Here is a 27181-nt window from a genome sequence, read left to right on the forward strand (position 1 = left end):
TGCCCGAAGGACAACCTGTCCTCTATTTCTCAGAGGAGGCTCTGGCGGGAAGGAAGAGAAGTCAGGATGCGGTGGGGTGTGGGGTATGGGGTGGGGTGTGTGTGCTAATGGACCTGGCCTTGGCTGGAGGTGCGTCCTGAGGTAGATCGAAGTCATCCCATCTCTGTGGCCGGAGGGAAACAGGCTATTAGTGGGACGAAATGCAGATTTCTGGAGCCGAGTAGGTCCCCGCAAGAGCCTAATGACCAACCACAGACTTTCCCTGCCATGGAGTGGGGGAGAAGTGGGAGAGACTGTTTGGATTTGGGGTTTTGATATTTTGCCTCTTTATAAGAATTGCGAAGTTGAAGGGAATGGATGAATAGTTTAGGATGGCAGAGGAGAATAATATGGGGTACAAATTTGTAAAATAGAGGCGTCCTTTAAGGAGGCTCATGATGCTTTAATAGGGGGCGGAGCATCACTTGGGCTCCGCCCTCAGCGCGTCCCGCTGGGGGCTCGGCAGAGCAGAGGCGTGGTAAAACACGAAGGGGCGTGGTAGTCTAGGCTGGTGGGCGTGGTCTGGCAGCGGGGCGGGGCGAGGCTGGGCACCCTGCCCTGGGGCTGAGTCTCTGTGGAGGGCGGTGAAGACCCGGGCAGGAGGCGGTGGCGTCCTCAGCGGCAAGAGCAGCATGGATTGGGGTACCGAGTTGTGGGTAAGTCCTTTCTCCCCAGCTTCCAGGGTTCTCCGTTGCTGGGGTCCTGGCTTCTCCGCTCTTTGTCCCCGAAGTACCTTTGCCCGGACTCCGCGCTTTTCCTTGCAGCTGATCCCTTGGGTCCCCGCCCTCTGCCCTCCGCACTCTCTTAAAAGTTCCTTTGGGACTTTCTAGACGCCTCGAGGGCCCCAGGGATTCTTTGCCCAGGACCAGCATAGGGAAACTGAGGCACAGAGTTGAGAGTAAGACCATCAGAAGAAGTCCCTGGACCAGGCCAGGGAGGGGGGGACAGCTGGGCGAGGTCACCTATTTTGAGCGTCCTGGCCTGGCTTGGAGGCTAATCTTACGGCCCCTGGGTCCCTGCCCGTCGCCCGCCTGTCCTGCTGGGAGGGGGAGGGGACCCTTTGGTCATCTTCAGTCCCACGTGGGGCCTTACTGGGTTCCTTCCCCGCTTACATTGGGACGCTGAGGGGGAGGGGAAGGGGGCTGCAGGACTCGGCCCCGGGCGCTGGGCGGAGCCACCCCTTACCCGCCTCTTAACCTCACCCAGGAAGCCCTAGAAGTTTCCCTGAATCCTTGTCGGACTATTGACCACTCCTCTTTCTGGAGGCGGTGGAATCTTCGGTTGTAGTGGGGGTGAGCCACTATAGTGGAGGCATCACAAAAGCAGGGGAAACTGAGTCACTCAATGGAGGATCCCGGGGGATCTTGGCGAATAGGGAAATTTGGCCACAGAGGTCCCCGATCCTGCTTCCATGCACTTTGAGCTGCACAAACTCATCCCTTCTGTGCCTGACTTTTGTGCCAAGCCCTCCTGATTTTTCGGAATTTGGAGGGAACTAGAGGATGGGGGGAGCTGGAGTGGTTTAGCCTCCTTCCACACCCTTGCTGGTCACCCGGACTCCCAGAGACCCCGCTGTCTGGTTTGGGGCCCTGGCCCTGTTGTCCAGGCCCTTCCCTGGAGGAGGAGGAGGAGGAGGAGGAGGAGGAGGAGGAGGAGGAGGAGATGGGGGTTCCCGCCAGCTTCCTGCCTTCTTCCCCTGCGCCACGCCGGGGCGGCGCCTGGGGAAGCCAGCCAGCCCTTGCTGGAACCGCTAAGCCCCGAGATTGTTTACCCCACCCCACCTCCGGTGTTCCGGGTCGCTGGGACTTCGGTGCCCCCCACCTAGGTGACCTTAACGTTCCCCAATCGCACTCCTGCAATCAGGATCAGTTTGAGGTGCTGGAACGCCACACGCAGTGGGGGCTGGATCTGTTGGACAAATACGTGAAGTTTGTGAAAGAACGCGCCGAGGTGGAGCAGGCTTATGCCAAGCAACTCCGGTGAGCACGAGGGTGGGTGCTCACTGCTCTGGGACTCCGTGGGGATCCCGCAGGAGGGCCGCGTTCTCAGCCTCCCTGCCTCTGTCCTCACCCTTAGGAGCCTGGTGAAAAAGTATCTTCCCAAGAGACCTACCAAAGATGACCCCGAAGTCAAGTAAGAATGGGCTAAGGCTCCGTGGGGGCGGGGAGTGGGGCTGGAGGTGTGGGTCTCTCACCTTCCCAGGGACCACACCACCTTGCACCTCCAGTCCCACCTCCCATTAGGAGTCTGGTTGGCCAAAGGTGGAATTTACTCACTTCCAGCAGAGAGAGAGCCCTTTTGGTTTGTAAATTCTCAGCTTTTATTTTCCCTCACTGTGCTGTAGCTGAGTTATTTGGGGGCTTTTTGCTTAATATTTGTTTATTTTGGAGAGCGAGATGAACCTACTTATGCCACAGAGCACTTGTGGAAGTCAGAGGACAGTTTGAAGGAGTCAGTTCTTGTCTCTCACCATGTTGAGCCCAGAGATCAAACTCTAGTCATCATGTTTAGCCGCAGACACCTTTACCCGTTAAACCATCGACGACCCTAGTTTTTATCTTTGAGATAAGGTTTTGGTTGTCCCGTTGCTCCCTCTAGCCAGGACTTGTCTCTTAACCCAAGAGCTGGAATGTGTCAGTGACTTTTGATTGCCTCTCTTCTCATCTGTAAAAAGGGTCTGAAGGCAGAACTTTCTACTCTATCTTGTGCGTTCAAAGAACTGAGTTTACGTGTCTAAAAGCAGTGGCCAAAGCTGGACATGTTGGTGCTTGCCTGTCATCCTAGCACCCTTGGGTTGGTTTAAGGTTAGCCTCAGCTATGTAGTTAGTTTGAGGGTAGCCTAGGCTACATGCTACCCTGTCTTAAAATTCTAAAGAGACATACTGGTAGCCAGTCGTAGTTATTTCCAGAAACTTTAAACTTCATTCTAAACCCTTCCCTTTAAAATCTAAAAGGTGAGCTGGGTATGGTGGCAATGTCTGTTACTCCAGCACTCGGGATCTGTAGGCCCAGACTGGAAGATTGTGAGTTCTAGGCCAGCTTGGGCTACTTAGTGAAACTGTATTTTGAATAAGTACATAAATAAAAGGTTTACTTCAAAAAGCTCCAGAAATTAAGATAGTTGTTGGTTTGGGATATTTGGTTTCATTGGTGGCTTGATATGAATGATACTCCAGGGTTTCCAAGGACTGAAAAAAAAGTGTGCATACCTTTGTTTGTGTGTGTGAGTGTGAGTGCATGTGGTCTTATGTAACCCAAGCTGGCCTCAAACTCACTCTATAGCCTGATCTGCCTGCCTCTGCATCCAGGGTGCTGGGATGGATCTAGGCGCTCTCCCCACTGATCCCCCTGCCTCCGCATCCAGGGTGCTGGGATGGATCTAGGCGCTCTCCCCACTGATCCCCCTGCCTCCGTATCCAGGGTGCTGGGATGGATCTAGGCACTCTCCCCACTGATCCCCCTGCCTCCGCATCCAGGGTGCTGGGATGGATCTAGGCGCTCTCCCCACTGATCCCCCTGCCTCCGCATCCAGGGTGCTGGGATGGATCTAGGCGCTCTCCCCACTGAGCACCTCTAGCCCAGCCCAAGGACTGAAAATACTCCAACAAAGCCATTCCTTTCTTGAGCACAGGCACACTTTTTGGTCATTGCTCTCTAATCCAGACGGTTTGGATTAAGTAAATAGTGTTTACATTGTGGAGGAGTCCTGAGTCATCTGGAGAGCTTTGGGCCAGCAGCACAGACCCTGTGCAGATCCTGCTGTTGTATACAAGGGCTCCAGCATCCTTTATTTTGGTACCCTCTAAGTACCCCAGAAATTGTTGCCATGGCTACTGAAGGATTATTGTATTCATACCTCTAAAATATGATGAGGGGGCTAGGCATAGTGGCTTCAGGAAGCTGAAGCAGGAAGAGCAAGGGGTCTGGGCTAGCCTGGGCTATGTAGCTGGACTCTGTTTCGAAACCTAAACAGACATTTGATTCTAGTATTCTGCCACCAACCAGGAATGACTCATAGAAGATGTTGCAAAGGCTGAGCATGGTTGCTCACAACTTTAATTCCAGCACTCAGGAGGCAGAGACAGGCAGAGAGTTATGGGCTGGCCAGAGCTGCATAGTGAGATCTTGCCTCAAACAACAACAGGGAAGATGTTATAAGCATCGGTCCTCCAAAAAGTTGATTTGCAAAATGCTTCTGAATTAAGAGCTGGAAGTTAGGGACACAGACTTGAGAATGAATGTAACTCAAGATTTCATTCCACTTTTTCCTTTCGCTTTCTCCTTCCTTCTGTCTCTTTTCCTCCTTCTGCCTTTCTCTTCCTCCTTCCCTTCTGCCCACCCCACCCCCACTTTCTCTCTTTGCAGGGAGGGTCTCAAGTAGCAAAGACAGACATCAAACTCAACATGTAGACAAGGCTGGCCTTAAACTCTTGCTCCCCCTGCCCTGCCCTGGGATGACAGGCCTATGTCACTGTGCCAGGCTGGGTTCACACAGGTCCATCTCTGGTCCTGAACTCTGCTTGTCTCCTGCCAGGTTCAGCCAGCAACAGTCATTTGTCCAGCTTCTCCAGGAGGTCAATGATTTTGCAGGCCAGCGAGAACTGGTGGCTGAGAGCCTTGGTATCCGAGTGTGTCTGGAGCTGGCTAAGTATTCACAGGAGATGAAGCAGGAGAGGAAGATGGTGAGACTCCCCTTCCACCCATGCTTGCTGGGGACCCTGTTGGAACCTCACTAAGGGTCTCCCATTTGTTTGCACAGCACTTCCAGGAGGGCCGTCGGGCCCAGCAGCAGCTGGAAAATGGCTTCAAACAGCTAGAGAATGTGAGTGTGTATGGGGCAGCTGTTAGCTCAGGCCCAGAAGAGCTGGGTATGTGTGGCTGCTTACGCACAGAGCCACTCATGCTATGTGGCCAGGGCCACCTCTCCCTGTGGGGTACTCAGCACACCTACTATGCCTACACCTTTTTTTGAGGTGGGGTCTGGAGTAGCCCAGGCTGGCCTGGCCTTGAACTCTGTGTGTGTGTGTGTGTGTGTGTGTGTGTGTGTGTGTGTGTGTGTAGGGGGGCATTTGCATACCATGAGGAGTACGTGTGACTACAAGACAATTCTGGAGTCCGTTTTCTCCTCCCACCTCTGAGGAGTTTCTGGGGATTGAACTCAGGTAGCTGGCCTTTCTTGAGGTAAAACACCTTTACCTGCTGAGCCATCCCTTTGGTTTTTTTTTTTTTTTTTTTTTTGAGACAAAGTCTCATATGGTGGTCCAGGTTGGTCTTGAAGTCCTAATCCTCCTGTCTCCTGGTGTTGGGGTGACTGGTGTGTGCCACCCACACAGTTGGCTGATACGCAGCCCACTCTGCTACTGGGGGAAGGCAGATTCTTCACCCCACTTCTGTCTCCTGCATAGAGTAAGCGGAAGTTTGAGCGAGACTGCCGGGAGGCTGAGAAAGCGGCTCACACTGCCGAGCGGCTGGATCAGGACATTAATGCCACCAAGGCGGATGTGGAGAAGGTGTGTATAGGGTGAAGTCTGGGACAGGCTCAGGCCATCTTGAGTGTGCTGAGGCCAGGACCTGCGCATGACCTCCTCCCTGCCGTCCCACTGCCCAGGCCAAGCAGCAGGCTCACCTTCGGAACCACATGGCAGAAGAGAGCAAGAACGAATACGCCGCCCAGCTGCAGCGCTTCAACCGAGACCAGGCTCACTTCTACTTCTCACAGATGCCCCAGATATTCGATGTGAGTGCTTTAAGCTTGTTGACAAAGTCCCTCAGAGTTTGTTAGCTCCCACTGGAGTGTTAGAATCCCAGCTCCTATGTCCTTACTCTTAGATTGAAAGAGGACCGTGCGTGTAGTCCCAGCATCCTGGAGGCAGAGGCAGAGGATGGCAGAAGTTTCTGAGCCAGCTTGGTTTACATAGCAAGTTCTAGGAAAGCCAAGGCTTAGTAGAGAGACCCTGTCTGAGAAGGGAGGAAACGGAGGAAGGATTGGGAAAGGAGTGGACAGACAGAAGGAAGGGCGAAAGGAAGAGACTCTTTGATTTTTGAAACTCCCATTGTTCATCCTTCTAAGCCTTAGCTGTAACAAGCCCCAGGTCTCAGATCTCCCCAGCCATCTTCCTCACTCTCTGTCCCAACCCTGGTGTCAGGATTGTCTATATTCCGTGTGTTCTTTATTCAGGCTCTGTCTCTTTGTAACCTTCTTTGAGAAGACTTTTCTGAGCTCCTGGGTCCACATCTTCACCCTGCCCCTGGGGTCATCAGGGCAGATCTGATTCTGTCTTCTCTGTCAAGCCTGGGCTTGAGGGCTGATGCCTTCAGCTTGAAGGTGTTGGTAGGGTTGACTTACCCTGTATTCCCTTCCACTCTTCAGAAGCTGCAGGACATGGACGAACGCAGAACCACCCGCCTGGGGGCCGGGTATGGGCTCTTAGCTGAGGCTGAGCTGCAGGTGGTTCCCATTATTGGCAAATGCTTGGAGGGCATGAAGGTGGCCGCGGAGTCCGTGGATGCTAAGAACGTGGGTGCTCAGCACGAGCCCGGGGATGGGACGTGGGCTAGCGGAGGGGCTCCCCAGAGTTTCTTAAACTAGCCGCTGGTTGCCACTCACTCCGTGTCCCTTCCCAAAGGACTCACAGGTTCTCATCGAATTACACAAGTCAGGGTTTGCCCGCCCGGGTGACTTGGAATTCGAAGACTTCAGCCAAGTTATGAACCGAGTGCCTTCGGACAGCAGCCTGGGCACCCCGGATGGTAGACCTGAGCTCCGAGCAGCCTCCAGCCGTAGCCGTGCCAAGCGTTGGCCTTTCGGGAAAAAGAGCAAGGTGGGGTCTGGAGCTCTTGGGGTGAGGAGTGGGTGGAAGGGGGGACAGTCAGCCGAAGTCCTCGCTGAGTCAGCTGCAGCCACATGGAACGCCGAGTCCTGGGGCAGGAATTTTCCCTCTTGGCTGTGGGCCCAGTCTGGTGGGAAGGAAACAGAGGAAGGCAGGCCTGAGAGCCCACTGGCTAGCTTTGGAGTCCCTCTGAACATGAGAGGGGACAGGGTTGGGGGCCTATGGCATCTTTTGCTGCATCCTAAGACCCTTGAAGATCTCATGTTGGCCTGACAGCTGTGAATTGCCCCCCAATCCCTGGGAGTCATCCTTCTCTAACTCCATCCTTTATGTTTTTGGGGACCCTCCACTTCCTGTGCGTTTTCTCCTTGGGAATTTGATTTTTAGTGTCCAGCGTTTACCTTGACACCCCTCGGTTTATCCCTTCCACAATCACTCTTTTAGCCATTCCTTGCAGTTGTTTTTTTTTTCTTCTTTTCCATCCCATTTAACTTAGACTCCTCTTACCTGACACCTGCCATCCCTCCTCCCACCTGCCATCCCTCCTCCCACCTGCCATCCTCTCTTTTGAACTTGGACTTCTGAGTAGTAGGCAAGCACCTGATAGTCCCACTTCTCATCTCCCTGTGTGTCCCCCTTAGCCTGTGTGTCTGACCAACCTGGTTCTTTTAAAAAAAAATTATGTGTATGTGTGTGTGCTCATGCACATGTAGATGTCACAGAAGGACTTTCAGGTCTCTCCTTGGTCCTAGGGATCATACAGGTCATTGTGCTTGGTGGTGGCAAGCATTTTTACGTACTGAGCCATCACTTTGTCCCCAGCTTTTACTTCTGTCATGCACCCTACTTTCTAGACTGTAAGTGCAGAAAGTCTTGTAGGTGCCCCATCTCCTGGGGTTCTGTATGAGTCCCTAAGACTCAAGGGACTCTAAGAAGGCTTGGGAAGTGACTGGCACCTGCCTCACAGTCTTTAATTTATTAGATTTTTATATTTTGGGGTGTATGGAGGTCGGACGATGGCTTATGGAACTCAGTTTTCTCTTTCTACCCTGTGGGTCCTGGGGGTGGAACTCAGGGCTTGGCACAAACCCTTTCCCTGCTGAGCCCTCTTGTTGGCCCTGGCCCCTCTGCTCTTGTCTTCCCTGGCACCTCCCAAATCTTCCGTTGTTGTTGTTGCTTTTATAGGTGTTTTCTGTGTGATCTTATCATTCAGTTGTGGTTTTCTTATCATTATTTTTCCCTCTTTCTCCATTTTGTTTTTCCTGTTTCCTGTGTCCCATCCGTCCATCCTTCTCCGACTACATCCTCACGCCTCCATCCTTGACCCATCCCCCCTTCCCTGGCCCCCCACCGTTAGCCGCGTCCCCCATCCCTGTCCCTCCTGGGGGGTCACCTACCCTCCACACTGTCTGATGGACCCTCATCCCCCCGTTCTGGCCGCGACCCCTTGGCCATACTGAACGAGATCAGTAAGTCGGTCAAGCCGCGGCTAGCGTCCTTCCGCAGCCTCCGAGGCGGCCGTGGGGTAAGTTGAGGCCGGATGATGGGACCCTGGACTCTTTCCTGCCGCCTGCTGGGTCCCCCAGATTCCAGCTTTGCTCTGTGCATGGCCTCACTCCCTAAAATCCTTGCTAGGGGAGGAAGGTGGACCTGGTATCTCAGGAGCTAGAGAGGCGCTTGGGAAATGTAGGGTCGCAAATCCTGAACTCAGACCCTGTCTCATCTTGCAGACCGTGGTCACCGAAGATTTCAGTCACCTGCCCCCGGAGCAGCAGAGAAAGCGACTCCAGCAACAGTTGGAAGAGCGGAACAAAGAGTTGCAGAAGGAGGAGGACCAGAGGTGAGCATGGGAGGCTAGAGGAGGCTGGAGGTGAATGCAGACCTAAGCAGAGCTACTCAAGGACTGGGGACAGCCACCTCAGTAGAGCATTTGCCTGGCTTCCTGAGGGTCCCATCCCTGCTGCTACTGTTTCAATGGTACACAAGGATTTTAGCAACACAATCTGGGCTGTGAAGGTTGTGGGTGTGTATTGGTTGCTGTAGGAGGGTGGGCATCAGTGTTCTCTTTCTTCATTCTCCTTGTGTGAGGCAGGGTCTGGCCCAAAACTGGGACTTTGGGTCTTTTTGGCAAGGCTGGCAGCCAGCAAGTTCTGTATGTCTAGTTTCTACCTACCAAGGTTGCAGGTGGCGTGTGGCTGTCTACCCAACTTGCTACATGGATGCAGGAATCAGAGCATCTGGTTCTCAAGGTTGCTCAGGAAATAACCCCTGAGCTGTCTCTCTAGCGCCTACCTTGTCCTTTTGGTTTGACCATTTTTGCTTTTTTTTTTTTTTTTTTTAATTTAATATTAAGAATTTATTGTTGTTGTTATTATATTCTTTAATCTTTTTTTACAGTCCAGTCTTTATCCCCGCCCTGGTCCACCTTCTTCCACATCCTGTACCTCCTCTCCCACCCCTCCCCCTCTCCCAGAAATTGTTTCCTACCCTTCTACCCCAACCCCTGGGGCGTCCCAAACCTCCCCACTCCCTGGGGCCTCCAGTCTCTTGAGGGTTAGGTGCATCATCTTCTCTCACTGAGTCCAGACCTGGCAGTTCTCTGCTGTGTATGTGTTGGGGGCCTCATATCAGCTGGTATGTGCTGCCTGGTTGGTGGTTCAGTGTCAGAGCAGAGTGTCAGTGTCCAGGTTGGTTGAGAATGCTGTTTTTCCTACAGGGTCGCCCTCCTCCTCAGCTTCTTCCAGCTTTTCCCTAATTCCACCACAGGGATCACCAGCTTCTGCCCATTGGTTGGGTGTAAATATCTGCATCTGACTCTTTCAGCTGCTTGTTGGGTCTTTTGGAGAGCAGTCGTGCTAGGCTCCTGTTTGTAAGCATACCATAGTATCAGTAATAGTGTCAGGCCTTGGGGCCTCAACTAGGTCTCACTTTGTGGCCCTGGCTGGCCTGGAACTCACTACATAGACCAGGCTGGTGGTTTTGAAAGCACAGTGATGTCAAGTGGTGATATTAAAGATGTGCACCACTATACTGGCTTCACTTGACTCTTTTTTTTTTTTTTTTTTTTTTTTTTTGAGTCAGGGTCTCTCACTGGGATCTGGGCTTGCTGAGTGGCCTAGGCTGATTGACCAAAGAGACCTGGGGATATCCTATTTCTGCCCATCCAATGCTGGGATTACAGATATGAGGTCTCAGCCAGGCTTTGTACAATGGAGCTGGGAATCGAAGTCCTGCCTTGTGCCTGTGCAGTGAACACTTGATTGAAGCCGTCTCCTCAGCCACATCTGATGGTTTTAAAGGAGATTCCTGCCACACAGCTGGGTGTGGTAGCCCCTGTCTGTAATGTCAGTTTTCCAGAGCCAGAGGCAGGAGGATCCTAAGTTTGAAGCCAGCCTGGTCTTCTTGAGACACTGTCTTGAAACAATAACAGTGAAGAACAAAAGCATAAAAGCCGGAAAGAATCCTTTATTTCCCATTTCCTGTAAATCATCCAGCAGATGGAATCTGGTGAGCTCTTGTGCAGTCTCTACACATCACTGAGCAAAAGACAAGAAAATTACTGGTCCCCTCAGTGACTAAAGGCATTTGCCACCCAAGCCTGAAGACCTTAGTTTGATCTCAGATGGTGGAAGGAGAGAACCCACTCCAAACAGGTGCCGTGGCATGTATGTGCACACAACAGGCATGTGTGATAAATAAGCAAATACATAAATTAAAGAATAACCAGCTTATGGTAGTATATACTTTCCCACAACAAACTGCTGATTATAGTTTCTAAGACAGGATTGTCCCCTGTAGGGTAGGAGCCACCCTTAGCAGCACTGGGCGATTCTAGGGAGTAGAGAATGTGAAGGGGTGTTACACTCCTGACCACATCCCCAGCCCCTCACTGGGGGACTCTTGACAAGGACTTGACCCCTGATCATGCCCCCAGCCCTCTTTTTTTTTTTTTTTTTTTTTTTTTTTCTTTTCTCCCTATCCCCACCCCAAGACATGGTTTCTCTGTGTAGCTCTGGCTGTCCTGGAACTTGCTCTATACACCAGGCTGGTCTTCAATTTCAGAGATCCACCTGCCTCTTTCTCCCGAGTGCTGGGATTAAAGGCGTGCACGCCACCATCCAGCTTTATTTATCTATTTTTGTAATCCTTATTTTGAGACTAGGTCTCAGTAAATTGCCTAGGCTACTCTGGAACTTTCAGTTCTCCTGCCTCAGTTTCCCAAGTAGTTGGAATGACGAAACTGGCACCAAGGCTCAGTTTCAAAGTTTTTAGTAGAGTGCAAAATAAAACAAAACGCCCGTCCCATGGATCCTTACCGTTAATGCCAAGACAGCACACTGTCCAACCACCGTCAGGAGCTTAATCAGTCTGAGTTGCTGTCTTGATAGGAGGGAAAGGAGAGCGAGTTATCTAATGCTGAAACACAGAATATTAAGGTGAAAAAGCTTCCAGATTTAAAAGGACAAGAAAAGCTTTAGTCATTTTTTCCAAGCAACAAAATCCTCTGCCCAGCCTCCTTATGTAACAGGAGTGATGCATGCCACTTGTTAGCAGGTGGCCGGCCAACTTCTATTTGGCTGTTCACATGTGGCCTTTTCCACTGAATGGAAATCATGGGACAGAAGCTATGCTTGGAGCTGCATGCAGCCTAGGCGTTTCTAGTGGAGTGAAGCATCTGCCTGCTGAGAGTTAAAAAGGCTGGCTTTTCGGTTTGTTTATTTTTTATTGTGTTTTTATTCATTATCTTATTTTGGCTCCTGTGCAGAAGCCAGAGAACAGCTCTCCGGAGTCGTTCTCTTTCCATGTGTCCCAGGGATGGAACTTGGGTCGTTAGACTTGGTTGCAGGTGCCTTTGTCTGCTGAGACATCTTGCTGGCCCTTATTTTTGTATTTTATTTTGAGACAGGGTCTTGCTAACTTTTCCAGGTTGCCTTAGACCTTTAGTGTTCCGCCATGCCTGGCTTATTTACTTATTTAACATGTGTGGTCAGTCATGTTTGTGGTGGCCACAGGCCAACCTTGAGTGTTGTTCCTCAGGTGCCGGTAGTTTCCTGTGTGGGTGTATGTGCAGCTGCCTCAGCCCTGCACACACAGAGGTCAGAGGGTCTCACTGGTAGCTCTTCTATCTCTCTGACTCACTCCTTTGAGATAAAAGTCTCTTGCTGAACCAGCAGCTGGTCTCATGGACATCGGGTCTTGGTCTTTGCCTCTTCCTATCTCTGCCCTGCACAGCACTTGGGTGATAACTGTGGGAACTGCACCCATATTTTTACATGGGTGCTAGGGATTCAAACTCATGTCCTTAGGCTGAGTGCAGCAAGTGCTCTTAGCCACAAGCCATCTCCCCTATCACCTTTGGTTTTGAGATAGGGTCTTTAACTGACCTGCAGCTCAGATTTAACTAGAACGGCTGGCCATTTTAGATCTTTCTATCTCTGCCTCCCCAGTGCTGGGATTACAAGTGTATGCCACCATGCCTGGCTTTTACCTGGGCACTGGGTACTGAACTCAGGTCCTCTCTCTTACGTGCTTGGGTTACCTACTGAGTCAATTATAGTCTTGTTTTGATTTTTTTTTTTTTTTTTTTGAGATAAGGTCTCACTAAGTTGCCTGGGTTGGCCTTGAACTTGCTGTTGTAGCAGAGGCTAACCTTAAACCTGCTATCCTCCAGCTCAGCACAGGCACACAGGGACATTTGTCTCCATCACCAGAGTCTTGCTTCTTCTTGAGCCTGATTTTTACTTGGTAAGTCATAAGAGAGTGTGTTTTCCTTCCTGTCTGTCTGTCTATCTGGTCTCAGGGAGGCCTTGAAGAAGATGAAAGATGTATATGAGAAAACACCACAAATGGGGGACCCTGCCAGCTTAGAGCCCCGCATTGCAGAGACCCTTGGGAACATTGAAAGGCTGAAGCTGGAAGTGCAGAAGTATGAGGTCAGAGGCATGCCCTGGGGAGACGTGGTCACAGGCAGAGCTGCATGAGTCACTGTGGGGTGGGGGACGGGGAGGTGTTGGAGGGATAGAATCCAGCTGCCTACCATCTAAGTTTTGGGTGTGTGTGGGTGATGTCAGGAAATGACCCCAGTCCAGAGTGGGATGACCTCAAAACCTTGCCTTGGAACTCATGCTGTGATCTCCAACCAACCCTAGGCTTGGTTGGCAGAAGCTGAAAGCCGGGTCCTCAGTAACCGAGGAGACAGTCTAAGCCGTCACACTAGGCCTCCTGATCCCCCAACTACTGCCCCACCTGATAGTAGCAGTAGCAGCAACAACAGTGGATCCCAGGATAATAAGGAGAGGTAGGTAGGGAAACCAGAAGCAGTTATGAGGTGTGGGCTTGGCATAGCACCAGCCTAGAATTCCCAGGTGAGGGGCTGGAGATGTGACCAGGGTGGAGCCCCTGCCTAGAATTTCAACCAGTGAGGGTTGGGGGTGTGGTCAGGGGGTGGAGCCCCTGCCTAGAATTCCCCAGTGAGGGGCTGGGGCGTGGTCAGAGGGTGGAGCTCTACCTAGAATGTCCCAGTGAGGGCCAGGGGAGTGGCTCAGAGACCCTGAAGGGTCCTGCTCCCATCATTTTTCCACTTCTCAAGCAGCTCAGAAGAGCCCCCTTCAGAAGAAGGCCAGGACACCCCCATCTATACTGAGTTCGATGAGGACTTTGAAGAACCTGCATCCCCTATTGGCCAGTGTGTGGCCATCTACCATTTTGAAGGTGGGCCTATAGCATGAGTTAAATTTTTTTGTTTTGACAAAAAGAACTGATCTCTTGTTCCTCTCTTGCTCTTTCTCTGCTGCCCTCCCCCGCGCCTCCACGAGCTCATGGCTGGCCTCTACTCCTCTATTCCTCTACCCCCTCTCTCTCCCTCTCTCTGCCTCTACTATCCTCTTAACTCCCCTCCCCATGCCCTGAATAAACCCTATTCTATACTAAGAAAGAAAAAGAAAGAAAGAAAAGAACTCGGTCTGCAGACTGTAGCTCAGTGGTAGGGTGTTTGAGAAGACTTTGTTCGACCTTCCATTCAGTCCCCAGTATTAGCCAAAGGAAGGACCTGGGGAGTCAACTTAAGGAAGGGTTTATTTCTTATTTTAAACCATTTTTATTTGTTCTTTGTGTGAGAGAGGCCAGAGGATGACTTTCATGAATGGGTTCCCTCCTACCATCTATGATCTGGGGATTAAACTCAGGCTTTCAAACGTGACAGCACCTTTACCCACAGTGCTGCCTCATGGGCTCTCCATTTCCCTTTTATTTAGTACAGGACCGAAACCAGTGGGGTGGTGCTGCCCATCTCACTGCGGGGCTTCCCATCTAAATCCAAGCCATCTTGAAGCTTCCTCTCAGCCATCCTACAAGTTTGTCTCTGAGGTTAGGAGCTCCCAGATTCTGTAGCTGACAATATTAACCTTACACCAGGGGATGTGGCAGTTGCTTGGAGCCATGACTTCTGATCAGATCACCAAATCTGACCTATACCCACCCCTCACTCCACAACAGGATCCAGTGAAGGAACCGTCTCCATGTCTGAGGGGGAAGATCTCAGTCTGATGGAAGAAGACAAGGGTGATGGATGGACGCGGGTCAGGAGGAAACAGGGAGGTGAGGGCTATGTGCCCACGTCTTACCTCCGCGTCACACTCAACTGAACCCCACCGGAGGGGGATGAGGGGCAGGGCTGTCAGCTGCTGCTTCTGGGCCACAGGGGGCCCCCAGGACCTTGCACTTTATTCCTGCCCTCGTGGCTTTTGGCTGAGACCTGTGTAACCTGCTGTCCTTCATCCACCTCACCTGTCGCCCTACAGGGACTCACTGTGGCTTCCCATGTGGTTGTACATATGCGTCATTTAGGGCCTTTCTCCTGCCGCTCGGCTTGGGCCAAGTTTTGTTTTATATTAAAAAAATATAGTTATATAAAGTTCTTGGAGTTTGCACCTCCAATATCAGGAGTGAGTGGACCTTCAGAAGGCATCTCTGTGGGGAGGCAGCTTGGTGGTTGAGCTCTGGATGCTCTTGCAGAGGGCCAGGCATTGGCTTTGAAAAGCAGCTCCCGAAGCTCACAAACATGCAAGCCTATGCCCCCTCTGGCCAACTCTGGCAATTGCACTCATACCTGCATGTACCCTCCCAAGCTAAAATGAGATAAAAGCTACCTTTCTCAGGAGCTCCGTGTGGAATAAACGGAGGTGGACCTAGGTGTGCTCTGGCAAGCCCTCCCTGCACATGGTCCCCATGCTTGTGAACCTCCTGCTGTATACCAGGCACTTCCACCTTCCATTTCTCTAGATGGAGCACACAGAGAGGGCAGGTGGTCAGCATTTAAGAGGCAGAGTCAGATTTGAACTTTGATACCAGACCTATATATAAGATATCTTTATTTTAAAAAGTCACACGTTCACCATGTGGTCACTTTCTGGGTACCCCAGCTGTAGGGTGAGTAGCACATACTGGACTGTGAGGGTTGGTCTGTGGATACTTGAGTAGTTTTTTTGGTAAAAAGGAGGCAACTATTGCATCTCAGTCCCTTGGGGTCTGTTTTAAGAGGAAGATTCTTACAAGCTTTGACCTGAGAGGGTGCAGAATTCAAAACAATTTCCCCATAGAGCCCAGGCTGGCCTCAAAGTTACGTAGCTAAGGATGCTCTTGAACTCCTGATTCTCCCATCTGCACTTCCCAAGTGCTGGCGTGATGGGTGTGGGCACCAAGTTCATTTCATAGCCTCTTGAATAGCTTGGGGGAGCCTCCTTTGGGTCCCTCAAGTATAAAAGGACTGGGGGCTGGGCTCTCAGTCATGAGGTTCTAGTTGTTGGGATAGGATGCTCAGGATGTGATGGAACTTCTGTAGGCGGTCAGTTCTGGTGGCCTGGGCTCCCTTGCTCCCCCACAGTAGGCGGCGCAGGAAGTTGGTGGTCAGTGCCTCCCGTAGTTCTGGGTCCGGCCTGAATCCTGTGGGCAGTCAGGTGTGCTGGCTGTAGCTGTGGCTCAGGCCTCTCCCAGACCTGTCCTTTAATGCTAAGAACTTTGGCCCATAGGAGCTATGGGGGAGAGCCTGGGCAAGGTTAGCAGAGGAAGGGTACCCCTTGATTCCTACAGGAGAACAGGGCACAGGGGTGGCCAGTGTGGATGCACAGTGCAGGGGTCCCTGCCTTAGGGGCTATGCCTGGAGGTGGGATTGAAGGGCACGCCCACCCAGCTTGCTCCTTTAGAGGGTGGAAACATCTAAAATCTTAGAAATGACCCAGGGTAAGAGTCTTAGAAGTTGGGTTTGGCCCAGGAAGGAGACGGGGTTCTGACTAGGGAAGGAGTCATCTTGGAGCGGATCCCAGTGATCATCTGGGAGGGGGTCTTCCCAGGCCAGAGGTTGGAGTGAGGCACCATGGGTGTAGCTCCTCCGGCTTAGCGGTCCCTTTTATAGTGGGAAACAATACTTGGCGTTCATGACTGCAGTTTGCACCCCTTCTCCGGGGGTGAGGCGTCCCAGCTGGGTGAGACCGGGAAGCTTGGCCTAAGAGGCCTTCAAGAGGCTCTTATTCACCTTGCAGGCACTGGGCAGCTGCCCTGCGGAACAGGGGCGCATCCCGGGCCACCTGTCGGGCTCCAAGCAGGATGCGCAGTAGGCGGTCACAGGACTCGTCCAGTGCCCCAGAGGTTTCCTCACCCTCCAGCAGGCGCACTGCTGGTGCCACATGTGGCAGGGCAACCTCTCCTGGGTTGCAGGGTACTGTGGGAAGAGTAGGATTTGGGTTGGAGACAGGCATAGGACAGAGCCTTGGTGGAACAAGGGCGTGGTAAAAGACTTGCTGAGTGGGGGTGGGGGCTGAGAGGGGTGGGGTGAGGTCAGGGATAGGGGCAGGGCCTAGAGAAGGGGAACTGCTCAGGATTGAGGAAGGATTTCATTAAAGAAGGTGGGACCTAGGGATGGGGCCAATCATGAGGCCAGGAAGGAGTCTAGGACCTAGAGCAGGAGCGGGGAAGACTAATGGCTCTAGCAAATGGTAGGGGAGGAGTCTAGAGCAAGGAGGGCGGGAGGGGGAGCCTGGAGCTGGGAAGGAGGCTGGGGCAGAGGAGGAGCATATGGCAAAGGTGTTAGCACAGAGCAGGAAGCTTAAAAGGGGGAAGAAGAAAACTTAGGGCAGGGAGGGGAGCAAGGAACAGGGTAGGAGCCTGGGGTTGGGAAGAAAGCTGAGTAAGGTGACTGGGAAGGGAAAGCTAGGGTTAAGAAACAGCCCAAGGCAGGTAAGGCATAGTCAAGGCCTCTCACCTGTACCTTCATCCAGAGCCCGCATCAGAGGCTTTAGCTCCTGTTCAAAGACCACCGCAGCCTCTGTGTGGCTCCTTCGCAGATGACGCCAGGTGCTCTCTAATCTGGATACCTGGATACAGAGACAGGAATCCCATCTAACCCTCTTTTCCGTCACCTACACCCAGGCTTCCTCCCCATCTCTGTTCCCAACACACCTGGGGCATGAGCAGGGCGCCCATGACCCCAGCTAGTCCCAGCAGGTCCCCTGTCTCTCCTGGCCTCAGCACCAATGCCAACTCCACCAGGCCTTTCAGAGCAGATGCGCGCTCCTCCAGGGGCCCCGAACAACCCAGTACAGCCAGGGCCCCGGCCAGCGCCAGCGTCTCAATCCTATAGAGGTGGAATGCAAGGGTCTGGGGACAGCAGGAGACTTCGTGATGGGAGGGGGAGCAGGAAGTGGGTTGCTTAGCCACCTCCACCATGGAGGTAGGAAACTGGTTAGAGAGTTACCCTGCCCCCAACCTCACCTCTCCAGCACCTCCAACCTCAGGTGATGGCCATGAGGAAGTGTGAGTAGTTCCAGACCAGAGGGGACACCCATGGCAATCCGCTGACTCTTGGTCACTCCCAGGAGGCCTACAGCCTTGACAGGAGATCACAAAGTGAGGTGAAACAGGCAAGTGTGCTGGTGATCTATCTATACCACGGAGCTTGCCTTCTGCTCCTGTGGTGAAGCATGTCTTCCTAACTGAAACACTCCTGCCTGGAAGGAGCAGGCAGGCTTCTAGGAAGAGAAGGGAATTGACAAGACTAGGAAAGTTGAGGAAACTTGCAAGTCTCAGGCAATCTTTGAAGCTTACATGGTTCACAAAATTCATAAGCAGTAACAATTCCTAGAGCTGCCTGCAGGGGATGCTAGAGACAAGGCTTCGTGAGTAGATTCCCAAGCTGGCTTTGGGCTTTTTAAGTGATGCTGCTGCTGCCTTTGAGTCACCAATGCTCCTCCTGTGAGTAACCTCTCACCTGTACTCAGGGAAGCAACCCCACAAACTTTCCAGGTCACTAAGCTAGACTCAGTTGAAATCATTTCCTTCTTTTGCCTGCTGGTGCCTTATCTATGGTGAGCAGACATTTGTTCACAACTCCCCAGGAAAAGTGACAGATTGTTGTCTTGCTGATAGAGGATCCTACCAGATGACCCACCTGGCAATCCACCAACAGCAGGTGCAGAGCAGTGCTCCCAGGATGGTGTGCTACAAACAAGTTTCTAAGAGTGTGCAGAACTGCAGGGTCCAAAGGCCGATTATGGGGACCCAGCAGGCAGGAAGGGTGGCCAGAGGGACAAAATGAGACCTCAGCTTGTGGTCTTATGAAGCATCTGTCCCCCTCTTCTTCCTCTTCCTCCTTGGCTTCCCACCACCAGACATCTGGCTCTGGATAGCTTGGTCTGGGAGTCTTTCTCTGAGTGCTGGGCACTCGGGGGAGGAGTTCGCAGTATGTTGGGAAGTGTTCAGAGGCCAGGGAGGGTGACTGGAGTGGCTCGGAGGAGGCTTTTGCATGAAGCTGTCCATCAGAGGCTCTGAGACTGTCTGCCGTAGTTCCCAGATGAGGTAGGCCCTTCAGCAATGTGGGTTCACTGCTTGTCCGGTATAGGGCAGATTCAAAAGCAGGGGGTGCTTTGGAGACAAGGAGAGATATGGGTATGTACAGAGAAGATGGCTTGGCAGAGGGGGTGGAAATGAGACACAAGCAGCTGGCTCTCCTGCTTCGGCTACTGGTTCAGCCCAGTAACCGAGGATTCCTTCCCAGTGTCTGCAACCTCAAAGACAAACCTTCAACACTTTGGGAGTGTTCTGAATTCTAGATACTATTTTTTTTTTTTTAATTTGAAGGTGTATGTGTCCGTGTGTTTGTGGGTATGCACGCACATGCATAAGGATGTCAGGGGATAACGTTAGAGTTGCCCCTCAGGCACAGTTTGAGCAGGTTTCTGTCACTGTCACTTATTAGTGAGCCCCATCTGTCTCTAATAACAAAAATTGCACCACCAAGCTTGACTTTTTAAAATATGGGGCCTGAACTCAGGTTCTCATGCTTGCATGGCAAGCATTTTATCCACTGCACTATCTCCCCAGCCCCTCCCCACCTTTTTTTTTTGGGGGGGGGGAGAGAGAGAGAGAGAGAGAGGGTCTTAGTGGACAGTGTAGATTGCCTTGAATCAGAGAGCCTCATGGCTTTACCTCTCTGGTAGCTGGCCTGACAGGCCTGATGCACACACATATTTGAATACACACTTATGGCCCCGTGTCAGTATTGAGAGCCTCTCAACTGACCAGAGTACGAAACCAAGGTCCCAAGAGGTGGGTCCAGGGGACTGAGCTCACTTAAGGGAGAGTGGCAGAGCCAATCTCTGAGCCGCTGCCACTTTGGGGGCCCCTCACCTGGTCTGGTGTCATCTTCACCTCTTCCTGAATGGTCCAAATCTGTAGGCTGGCTGGAGCTCCACTTTCTAGGCCTAGACAAAAAAAGGTGCAAAAGGCTGTGGGAGCATCCTGAGACGTAAAAATGCTACCAACCAATATCATCGATCCGCCAGCCACATTGGTGATGGCATTTCTTAGTTCTTAATTATGAGACCTGCAGAGGTGGAGGCATGAGGATCAGTAGTTCATCCTCCACTACACAGTGAGTTTGAGCCCAGCCTGGGCTACATGAGACCCTGTCTGAAATAATAAGACAGAAGAATCCTCAATACTGAGTACCTGAAAGGCCTGCTTGCAGGCGGGCTGTCTGTGAGCACATCCTCACTGAGACCGTGCATCAGCGGCCTCTGACGACTCACAGGCTTGGAGACTACAGCTCCTGTGGCCTGGGACAGTGGGCGCCTGCGACTCATGTAACTGTGAACGAGGGCCGACATGCTGGTAAATCTCTCATCTTCGAGCTGAAAGAGAGCCCGTGGACGACCAGGCCTGGGACGCAGTGCTACTTGGAACACCTCAAAATGTAGAATCTTGCCTCGCCAACGGCAGGAGATTACAGGGTGGCCCTCACGGGACTCTGAAGCACGAACAAGGAAGTCACCATCTTGTAGTAGAAGGGCTTCAGCTTCCTGATGATGCAGAACAGGTGGCATGTGTCCAGACCCCTCCCCTCCCACCAGACAAGAACCACCCTGAATCAGGGGCTCCAGTCCCTCACTGAGGGATTCTCCTTGGGGGGTGAGGGGTCATGGCATGGTGAGGAGGACTTTACCCCTGATCCGTGCCTCCCAGCTCCCCACAGGAGATTCTAGCCAGAAAAGGACTCCAGAATTACTGAGTTTTTAATTTAAAAAAAAAATTTTTTTTAGATAAACTCTATATAATCCAGAGTGGCCTTAAACTGTAGAGCCTCTTTACAGGTTTTTGTTGTTGTTGTTTTCATTTTGACAGGGTCTTACTACATAACCCTGGCTGATCTGGAACTCACTCTGTAGACCAGGCTGGCCTTTAACTCACAGAGATCTGCCCACCTCTGCCTTTTGAGTCCTGGGATTACAGAATGTACCATCACATCAAACTTGAGAGGAATTCTTTGATCTCCACTCTATAGATTTGAAACCTGAGTTTCAGAGAAGCCAAATTCATTGTCCATAGTCCCAAAGAATGTAAGTCTAGGATCTGGACCCAGAATGTCTGGCTCCTGGGCAATCATTAGCTCTCTGTCTGTCACAGTTTATTGTATTTAAGTGAGGTATGGGACCTTTACTCAGTCTCCTCAATGATATCCCAGGAAAGGGAGATTTTAGTTCAGAGACTGACAGCTCCTACTTATCAAACTTCAAGGGTGTCTCTGGTCTTCTAGCCCACCTATTTCCAACAGACCCTGGCTCCAAATTGCTCATCTAAGATGAAGGATTTCTCACATCAGAGTGTGAGAATCTTCTCACCAGCCTGCAGAGTTAATACCTGTCGAGACAGCTGACCATGGTACCAGGGCTGGTGGGAAAGATCATCTTTATCTTGTCGTGCCTGCATGGAGCTCTTGGTGGAGGGCATCAGGGCTGAGCTCTGAACATTCATTGTCTCAGTCTTTCACATCTGCAAAATGGGAGCAATGAGTCGGGCACATTGAGGGGCTGGGTCTTATCCTTTCACCATCACCTAACTTTTGAAAATGGCAGATTCATTCATTTATTTGCTCTAGTCTGTTTTAGTATTTATTTATTTATTTATTTATTTATTTATTTATTTATTTATTCGAGACAGGGTTTCTCTGTGTAGCCCTGGCTGTCCTGGAACTCACTCTGTAGACCAAGCTGTCCTCGAACTCAGAAATCCACCTGTCTCTGCCTCCCAAGTTCTGGGATTAAAGACCTGCGCCCCCACTGCCTGGCTTCTAGTCAGATTTAAATGTCAACTTTACATAGCAAAGAGGCACCTTGGAAGGAAGTCTCAGGTGAGGGCTTGACCTGATCAGATTTAGCTGTGGGCATGTCTGTGAGAGATGTCTTGACTGTTAATTGTGAAGAAGGACACAGACCCTCTGTGGCTAGCACTAGTCACTCCTTGGGAAGGTGGTCTTGGGCTGTATGAGAAAGCTAGCTAACTGGGATCTGTGTCTGAGCCAGCAAGCAGTGGTCCTTCAGTGGTACACTGTTGCCCAGAGGCTGCAAGAAGCCTTTTGCTTTTGGTCAATGGTTCATCCCAGTAACAAGGATGAAGCTAGAAGAAGCACACACTCAGCATACAGGGCAGTGGGCTTCATCATGGCATCTTCAATGTGCTTATAATATTCTGTTCATATTCACCCCATCACCCCTCTATTATTTAAAGATTTGTGTGTATGTGTGTGCATGTGTTTATGTATGTATGCACATGTGTTTATGTGTGTGTACTCCTATATGTATGTGCTCCTGTGTGTTTCTCCTATGTGTGCTCATGGGTGTGTGTGGGGGGGTGGGGTGGGTGGGTGTGTGTGCGCGTGCGCAGGTGTTTGCACCCTTATGTGCATGTTGAGGCCAGAGGTGGATTTTGGGTTTCTATTACTCTCTGCCTTATTCCTTGAGGCGGGTGTCCCTCAGTGACCCAGAAGATTGGCATTTTGGCTAGGCTGCTTGACCAGTGAGCTCTAGGAACCCACCTATCTCTGCCCGCCCAATGCTGGGTTTACTGGAATGTGTGGCCATGGCCAGCTTTTTACATGGGTGCTGGGGACATGTGTGCAAGCACTCTTTCCCACTGAATTACATCTCCAGCCCATTGCCACCCCTTCCTGTCTGCACTCTCCGCTGTGCTGGTTCTCCTCCACTTGTAAGTAGTTCACCTTTTAACTTCATATCATATATGTGCCTGTATGTTCATCTAAGTATTTGATCATATGTATTTTACATACAAGAGAAGAAACAGGGTATTTGTTTTTCTGGATCTAGCTTATTTTAATCAACACAACAAATCTCCAGTCCCATCAATTGTCCTGCAAATGACACACTTTGCTCTCTATAATTACACGATACTCATTATATATACACCAGATTTCCCTTTTATTCCTCTCCAGTTGTTTTTGGAGATAAAATTTCATGTAGCCCAGGCTGTCCTTAAACTCCTGCCTCCACTTCCCGCGTGCCGAGCCACGTGTCTTTTCTATTTATGTGTTGATAGACATCTAGAAGATTCTACACTGGCTGTTGTGAAGAGTTCACATAACATTACTGTTCAAATGATATGTTAGATGAGAATACACACACATACACACTGAATGCATGTGATAAATCAAACAAGCAATTTGCAGCCATCTTTGCATGCATGTATATATTATATATAATGTTCTTAAATATATATGTTTGAAACAGGGTCATACTGTGTAGCCCTTGCTGTCCTGGAACCAGCTATGTATTCCAGACTGGTCTGGAAATCACAGAGATCTATCTGCCTGCTTCTGCCTCCTGAGTGTTGTGATTAAAGGTGTATGCTTAGCTAATTTGTGTGTGTGTGTGTGTGTATTGCTGTGTTTGAACCTAGGGCCTCCTAGGTCCAGGCAAGTACACTGACACTGAGTTACCGCTCAGCCCTAAGTATTTCACACTGGCTATATTCACACTGGGGGATGAGCCAGATGAGATAATTTTGTATATAAATAAATATAATCCGGTTATTTATAAATAAATATATATTGCACAAAACAAAATTTTGTACCCTTGCCCTACTTTGCTTTTCTGTTGCTGTGAGAGGAGAGGATTTATTTGGGTTACACTTCCAGGTTGCACCCCATCCTTGACTCAGTCAGGACCCGAGGGGAGGCTGCAAAGAGGGCTTAGCAGTCAAGGGCGCAGACTATTTTTGCAGATGACCCAAGTCCAGATCCCAGCATCCACATTGCAACCCACAACAGCCTGTCACTTCAGCTCCAAGGGATTCCACAGCCTCTTCTGACATCTACATTCCCTGTCCTGACCCTATATGTGGTGTACGTTGGGTCAAACACATTTACACCCCACCCCCACCCCACACACACATGCAGAAAGACAGACAGACAGACAGACAGACAGACAGACAGACAGACACACACACACACACACACACTTATACATATACCAGAAACCAAGCAGGAACACTGATTTTTGAGTTGCTCACAGCTTCACCTGTGCAGAGACAGACTGCTGGCAACGGCTGACGTTCATGTACACACAGAGGAGAAACGAAGTACGTGTAGAAATACCACAGATATATACATAAAATCTGGCCGCTTAGCTTAGTTACCGTCATTTATGTGGGAACTGCTGCTTGTGACTATAAACTCAGTACTCTGAGGCTAAGATAGGAGCGTCTGTGAAACCGAAGCAGGAGCCACCATTGTTACATATTGTTATTAAGTCTCCATGCCTTCTCACAGCCAACAGAACACAAGTTTTGTTTATTGTTTTGAGGGTCTCATGTAGCCCAGGTTGGCTGGGAACTCACTATATAACCTGAGATGATTTTGAACTGCTGTCTCTGCCTCCCCAGTGCTGGGATGACAGGCAGGAACCCCCAGGCTGGCTTGGTGCAGAGCTGGTCAGGGAACCTGAGGCTTCAAGCATGCTAGGCTCTACTTCTGAACCACAGGCCCAGTCCTCCTGCCTCCCTCCTGCATTTGAAATTAAAACTTAAAGACTACAATTTTACATTTTGAGTTTCTCCATGTCTTTGAGAATTTTGTTAGTATATTATAGTTAGAATTTTAGGTCTTTAACGTTATTTCACAAGCTTCAGCCTGTGTCTCAAATATCTGTCAGAAAAGTTATATTGGGTGGGATGGCTGTGTGTGTGTGTGTGTGTGTGTGTGTGTGTGTGTGTGTCTGTCTGTCTGTCTGTCTGTCTACCTATCTCCAGACTCCACCTAGGAGTCTTGGAGTCTAGAAGTGACTCAGGCCTTTGGGAGAGGTGTGCAGCAGGATTCCTGCCTCCTGAGTCACTACTTCCTGGAAGGGGGTGGGGGGGTGGAGGGAAAGGCTACCTCAACAGAGACCTGCGCCCTGGGGGTGGGGTGGGTGGGGCAGGAGGAAGCTGCTTCAGGCTCTGAATACCTAAAGCCAGGTGTGCTCCAGAACATGCCCACTTCCTGTTTGTCACCAGGGTTTCCCCTCCCACCCCACCCCCCACACCCTCCTATGGTCCTGAACTTCACAACTCAAATAAATTTTTGTTTCTCCAGTAACCAACGGAGAAATGGGGGCGAGGCAGGAGCAAACTCTAGTTTGAGCTTGGGGAGCACAAAGAGAGCACAGGTTCGTCGCAGATCAATGAAGTCATCAGTCATTTTCTGGGTCTTTTGGGGGATAATTTATTTGGGAAGGGAAGGGTGGTGGGGCGGAGGAATCAGGGAAGAGGATAGGCAGACTTGACCGAGGTCTGTGGGTCTACAGTGTCTGTACAGCTGCATAAATTCAGGGGTGCAGTCTCCAGCAGACACCCCACAGATCCAGGTGGAATTGGGGGGTCTCACTTTTGACACTGAGCTGATACTGATGATTTAAGACCTACTGTGTACCAGCTTGTCCCTGGAGCCTCAGTTCCCTCAATCCCAGCTACAACCAACAGATAAATGAACGAGGCTAATTTCTAATGGTCCCTCCTGGTTTAAGTCATGAAACAGGAAGATTCGATAAGGAAGGCTAGAGGGCAGGCTTATTTTTTAATTTAAAATTTATTTAAACAAGCCACATTATTAAATTATATATAAATTAATTTAAAAATTAATTTAAACCGGGCAGTGGTGGCGCACGCCTTTAATCCCAGCACTTGGGAGGCAGAGGCAGGAGGATTTCTGAGTTCGAGGCCAGCCTGGTCTACAGAGTAAGTTCCAGGGCAGCCAGGGCTATACAGAGAAACCCTGTTTCGAAAAAACAAAAAACAAACAAAAAATTAATTTAAATGATAGACAGGGAGTGCCAAGGTTCGAGAATGGGGGTCAGAGGACAAATCTGTGGAGAAGGCTCTCTCCTCCCATCTTCACGTGCGTTTCAGGGACCGAACTCAGGCTAGCGAGCCAAGCGTCTTTATCAGCTGAACTAACTCACCAGCCCGGGGACAGGAGTTCTTCAAGTATGAAAGGAGGCGATAACTTGGGAGCTGCGTAGGTTTAGACTGAGGCAGCTCCGCGAAGTTTTGGGATGCCTGAGTGTTGTGGTGGGGGGGTACAGCGAGTGAAGAGTGAGGCGGCTAGACAGGCTGGTTTTGATCTTTTCATAGGACCAAGGAGACCAGAAAGGGAGATCACGCAGTAAGAGGCGCGCCCCGTTTTAGCCAGTGACCACAAGCGAGATTAGGAAGGGTTTTGGAGCCAGCCAGGGAGGGAGGGGCGGATCCGGATTTGTGATGGCGCACACGAAAGTGGAAGCCAAGAGTGTTTCCGCAGAGGGCAGGAAACACGCTGGAAGCTGCGGAAGGGCCACCTAAAACACACCCGGGTTCTCGGACACGCATGACTCGTGGCTACTCACTTGGAGAGTTATTCCGGCCCCGTAGCCTGTCTTGGGTGGATCCTCGGGTTCTCCCTAAGGGCTAATGGCTCCACCCTGACCAGTAGGGACCCCGGGATCTAACAATGACCACTCCCTCACTCACCTAGACGCGACTCTGGGGTTCCGACGGGACTCAACTTGGAAGATCAGTGGCTGAGACGCAAAATGTCCATACCCGGGCTAGCCCCAGCCTCGCCTGCCCTCACCTGGCTGGAACCCAGCCCCAGCACCTGATTCCGCCCCTACAAGCCCCGCCCCATCGAGGCCCTCTCCTTCAGGCCCCGCCTCCATAGGAACCTCTTAGGCGTTCACCCGGCCCCTTGGAACCTGTGTGCCTAGCCGTGCTCCCTATGAACGTGTGTGTGTGTGTGTGTGTGTGTGTGTGTGCGCGTGTGCGTGTGCGCGTGCGCGTGCGCGTGCGCGTGCGCGTGTGTGTTCCCATATGTATGTGTGCGCGCGCGTGTTTGTCTTGTTCTCTATAGATTCCTCTTCCTTGGCATCTCCAAGTGGCCCTTACTTACACTCCAGCTCTTTAGACAGGCACCCGGCCTCCTCACGGCCACGCCCTACCAGAACTATATACTAGTTTGGGAAACTAGAATGATTTTTACTCTTTCCTTCTTATTCCTCTTCTTTTTCTTCTCCCTTCTCCTAGCTATGTATCCGAGGATGACTTAGACTCCTGATCCTCCTGCCTCCACCTCCGAGTGCTGGGATGATAGGTGTGCCATATCTGGTTTATGTGGTGCCTGGAACTGACCTGAGAGAGCTCCCTGCCCACTGAGACCCAGCCTCAAGCTCTAGAATGACGTTTACCGCATGCCATGTCTCCCTGACCGAGTTGAGGTTGTCTCTCCAAATCCCCAAGGATCCAAGTCAGTTCAGGGCAGCCCTGGAGCTGTGGCGTTAAATCTGCAGCTTCCCTCTGTCCCCCCCACCCGCCATTGGAATTGAAAAACTTGTGTGAAAGGCGACAGCCTTTACCAAAGATGGGCTCGGGATGGATTTTGGGACCAGGATGAGGAAAGAGGGGATGGTTTCTCAGGTTGTGGGTGGGGTTCCATCCTGATGCCTGGAGAAGAGTCAGAGGAA

At 51.0% G+C, this 27181-nt stretch overlaps 2 protein-coding genes across 9 annotated transcripts; one reads left to right on the forward strand and one right to left on the reverse strand.

Moving 5' to 3' along the window:
• Positions 1-536: 536 nt before the first annotated feature.
• On the forward strand, positions 537-14781 carry Trip10 (thyroid hormone receptor interactor 10). 8 transcript variants are annotated; one of them, XM_034498021.3, is made up of 15 exons: positions 537-695; positions 1903-2018; positions 2116-2172; positions 4574-4721; positions 4799-4861; positions 5445-5549; positions 5648-5776; positions 6410-6556; positions 6666-6860; positions 8227-8394; positions 8600-8709; positions 12670-12802; positions 13019-13167; positions 13459-13580; positions 14364-14653. In XM_034498021.3, the coding sequence occupies exons 1-15, from the start codon at positions 672-674 to the stop codon at positions 14510-14512; spliced, it is 1815 nt and encodes a 604-aa protein (XP_034353912.1). In that variant the 5' UTR covers positions 537-671; the 3' UTR covers positions 14513-14653. The 8 variants fall into 8 exon arrangements, with proteins under 8 accessions (XP_034353912.1, XP_034353913.1, XP_034353918.1 ...); XM_034498022.2 differs by having other exon boundaries at positions 13462-13580; XM_034498027.2 differs by lacking the exon at positions 8227-8394 and having other exon boundaries at positions 13462-13580; positions 14364-14781.
• Positions 14782-15506: 725 nt separating this feature from the next.
• Sh2d3a (SH2 domain containing 3A) lies at positions 15507-26342 on the reverse strand. The gene is made up of 10 exons (XM_034497214.2): positions 26193-26342; positions 21057-21188; positions 19869-20218; positions 19548-19621; positions 18310-18782; positions 17634-17749; positions 17322-17496; positions 17125-17236; positions 16399-16584; positions 15507-15809 (listed from the first exon to the last, which is right to left on the reverse strand). The coding sequence occupies exons 2-10, from the start codon at positions 21168-21170 to the stop codon at positions 15649-15651; spliced, it is 1761 nt and encodes a 586-aa protein (XP_034353105.1). The 5' UTR covers positions 21171-21188; positions 26193-26342; the 3' UTR covers positions 15507-15648.
• Between the last annotated feature and the right edge of the window lie 839 nt (positions 26343-27181).

The sequence above is a fragment of the Arvicanthis niloticus genome, chromosome 3 (genome assembly GCF_011762505.2).
Source record: "Arvicanthis niloticus isolate mArvNil1 chromosome 3, mArvNil1.pat.X, whole genome shotgun sequence".
NCBI lineage: Eukaryota > Metazoa > Chordata > Mammalia > Rodentia > Muridae > Arvicanthis > Arvicanthis niloticus.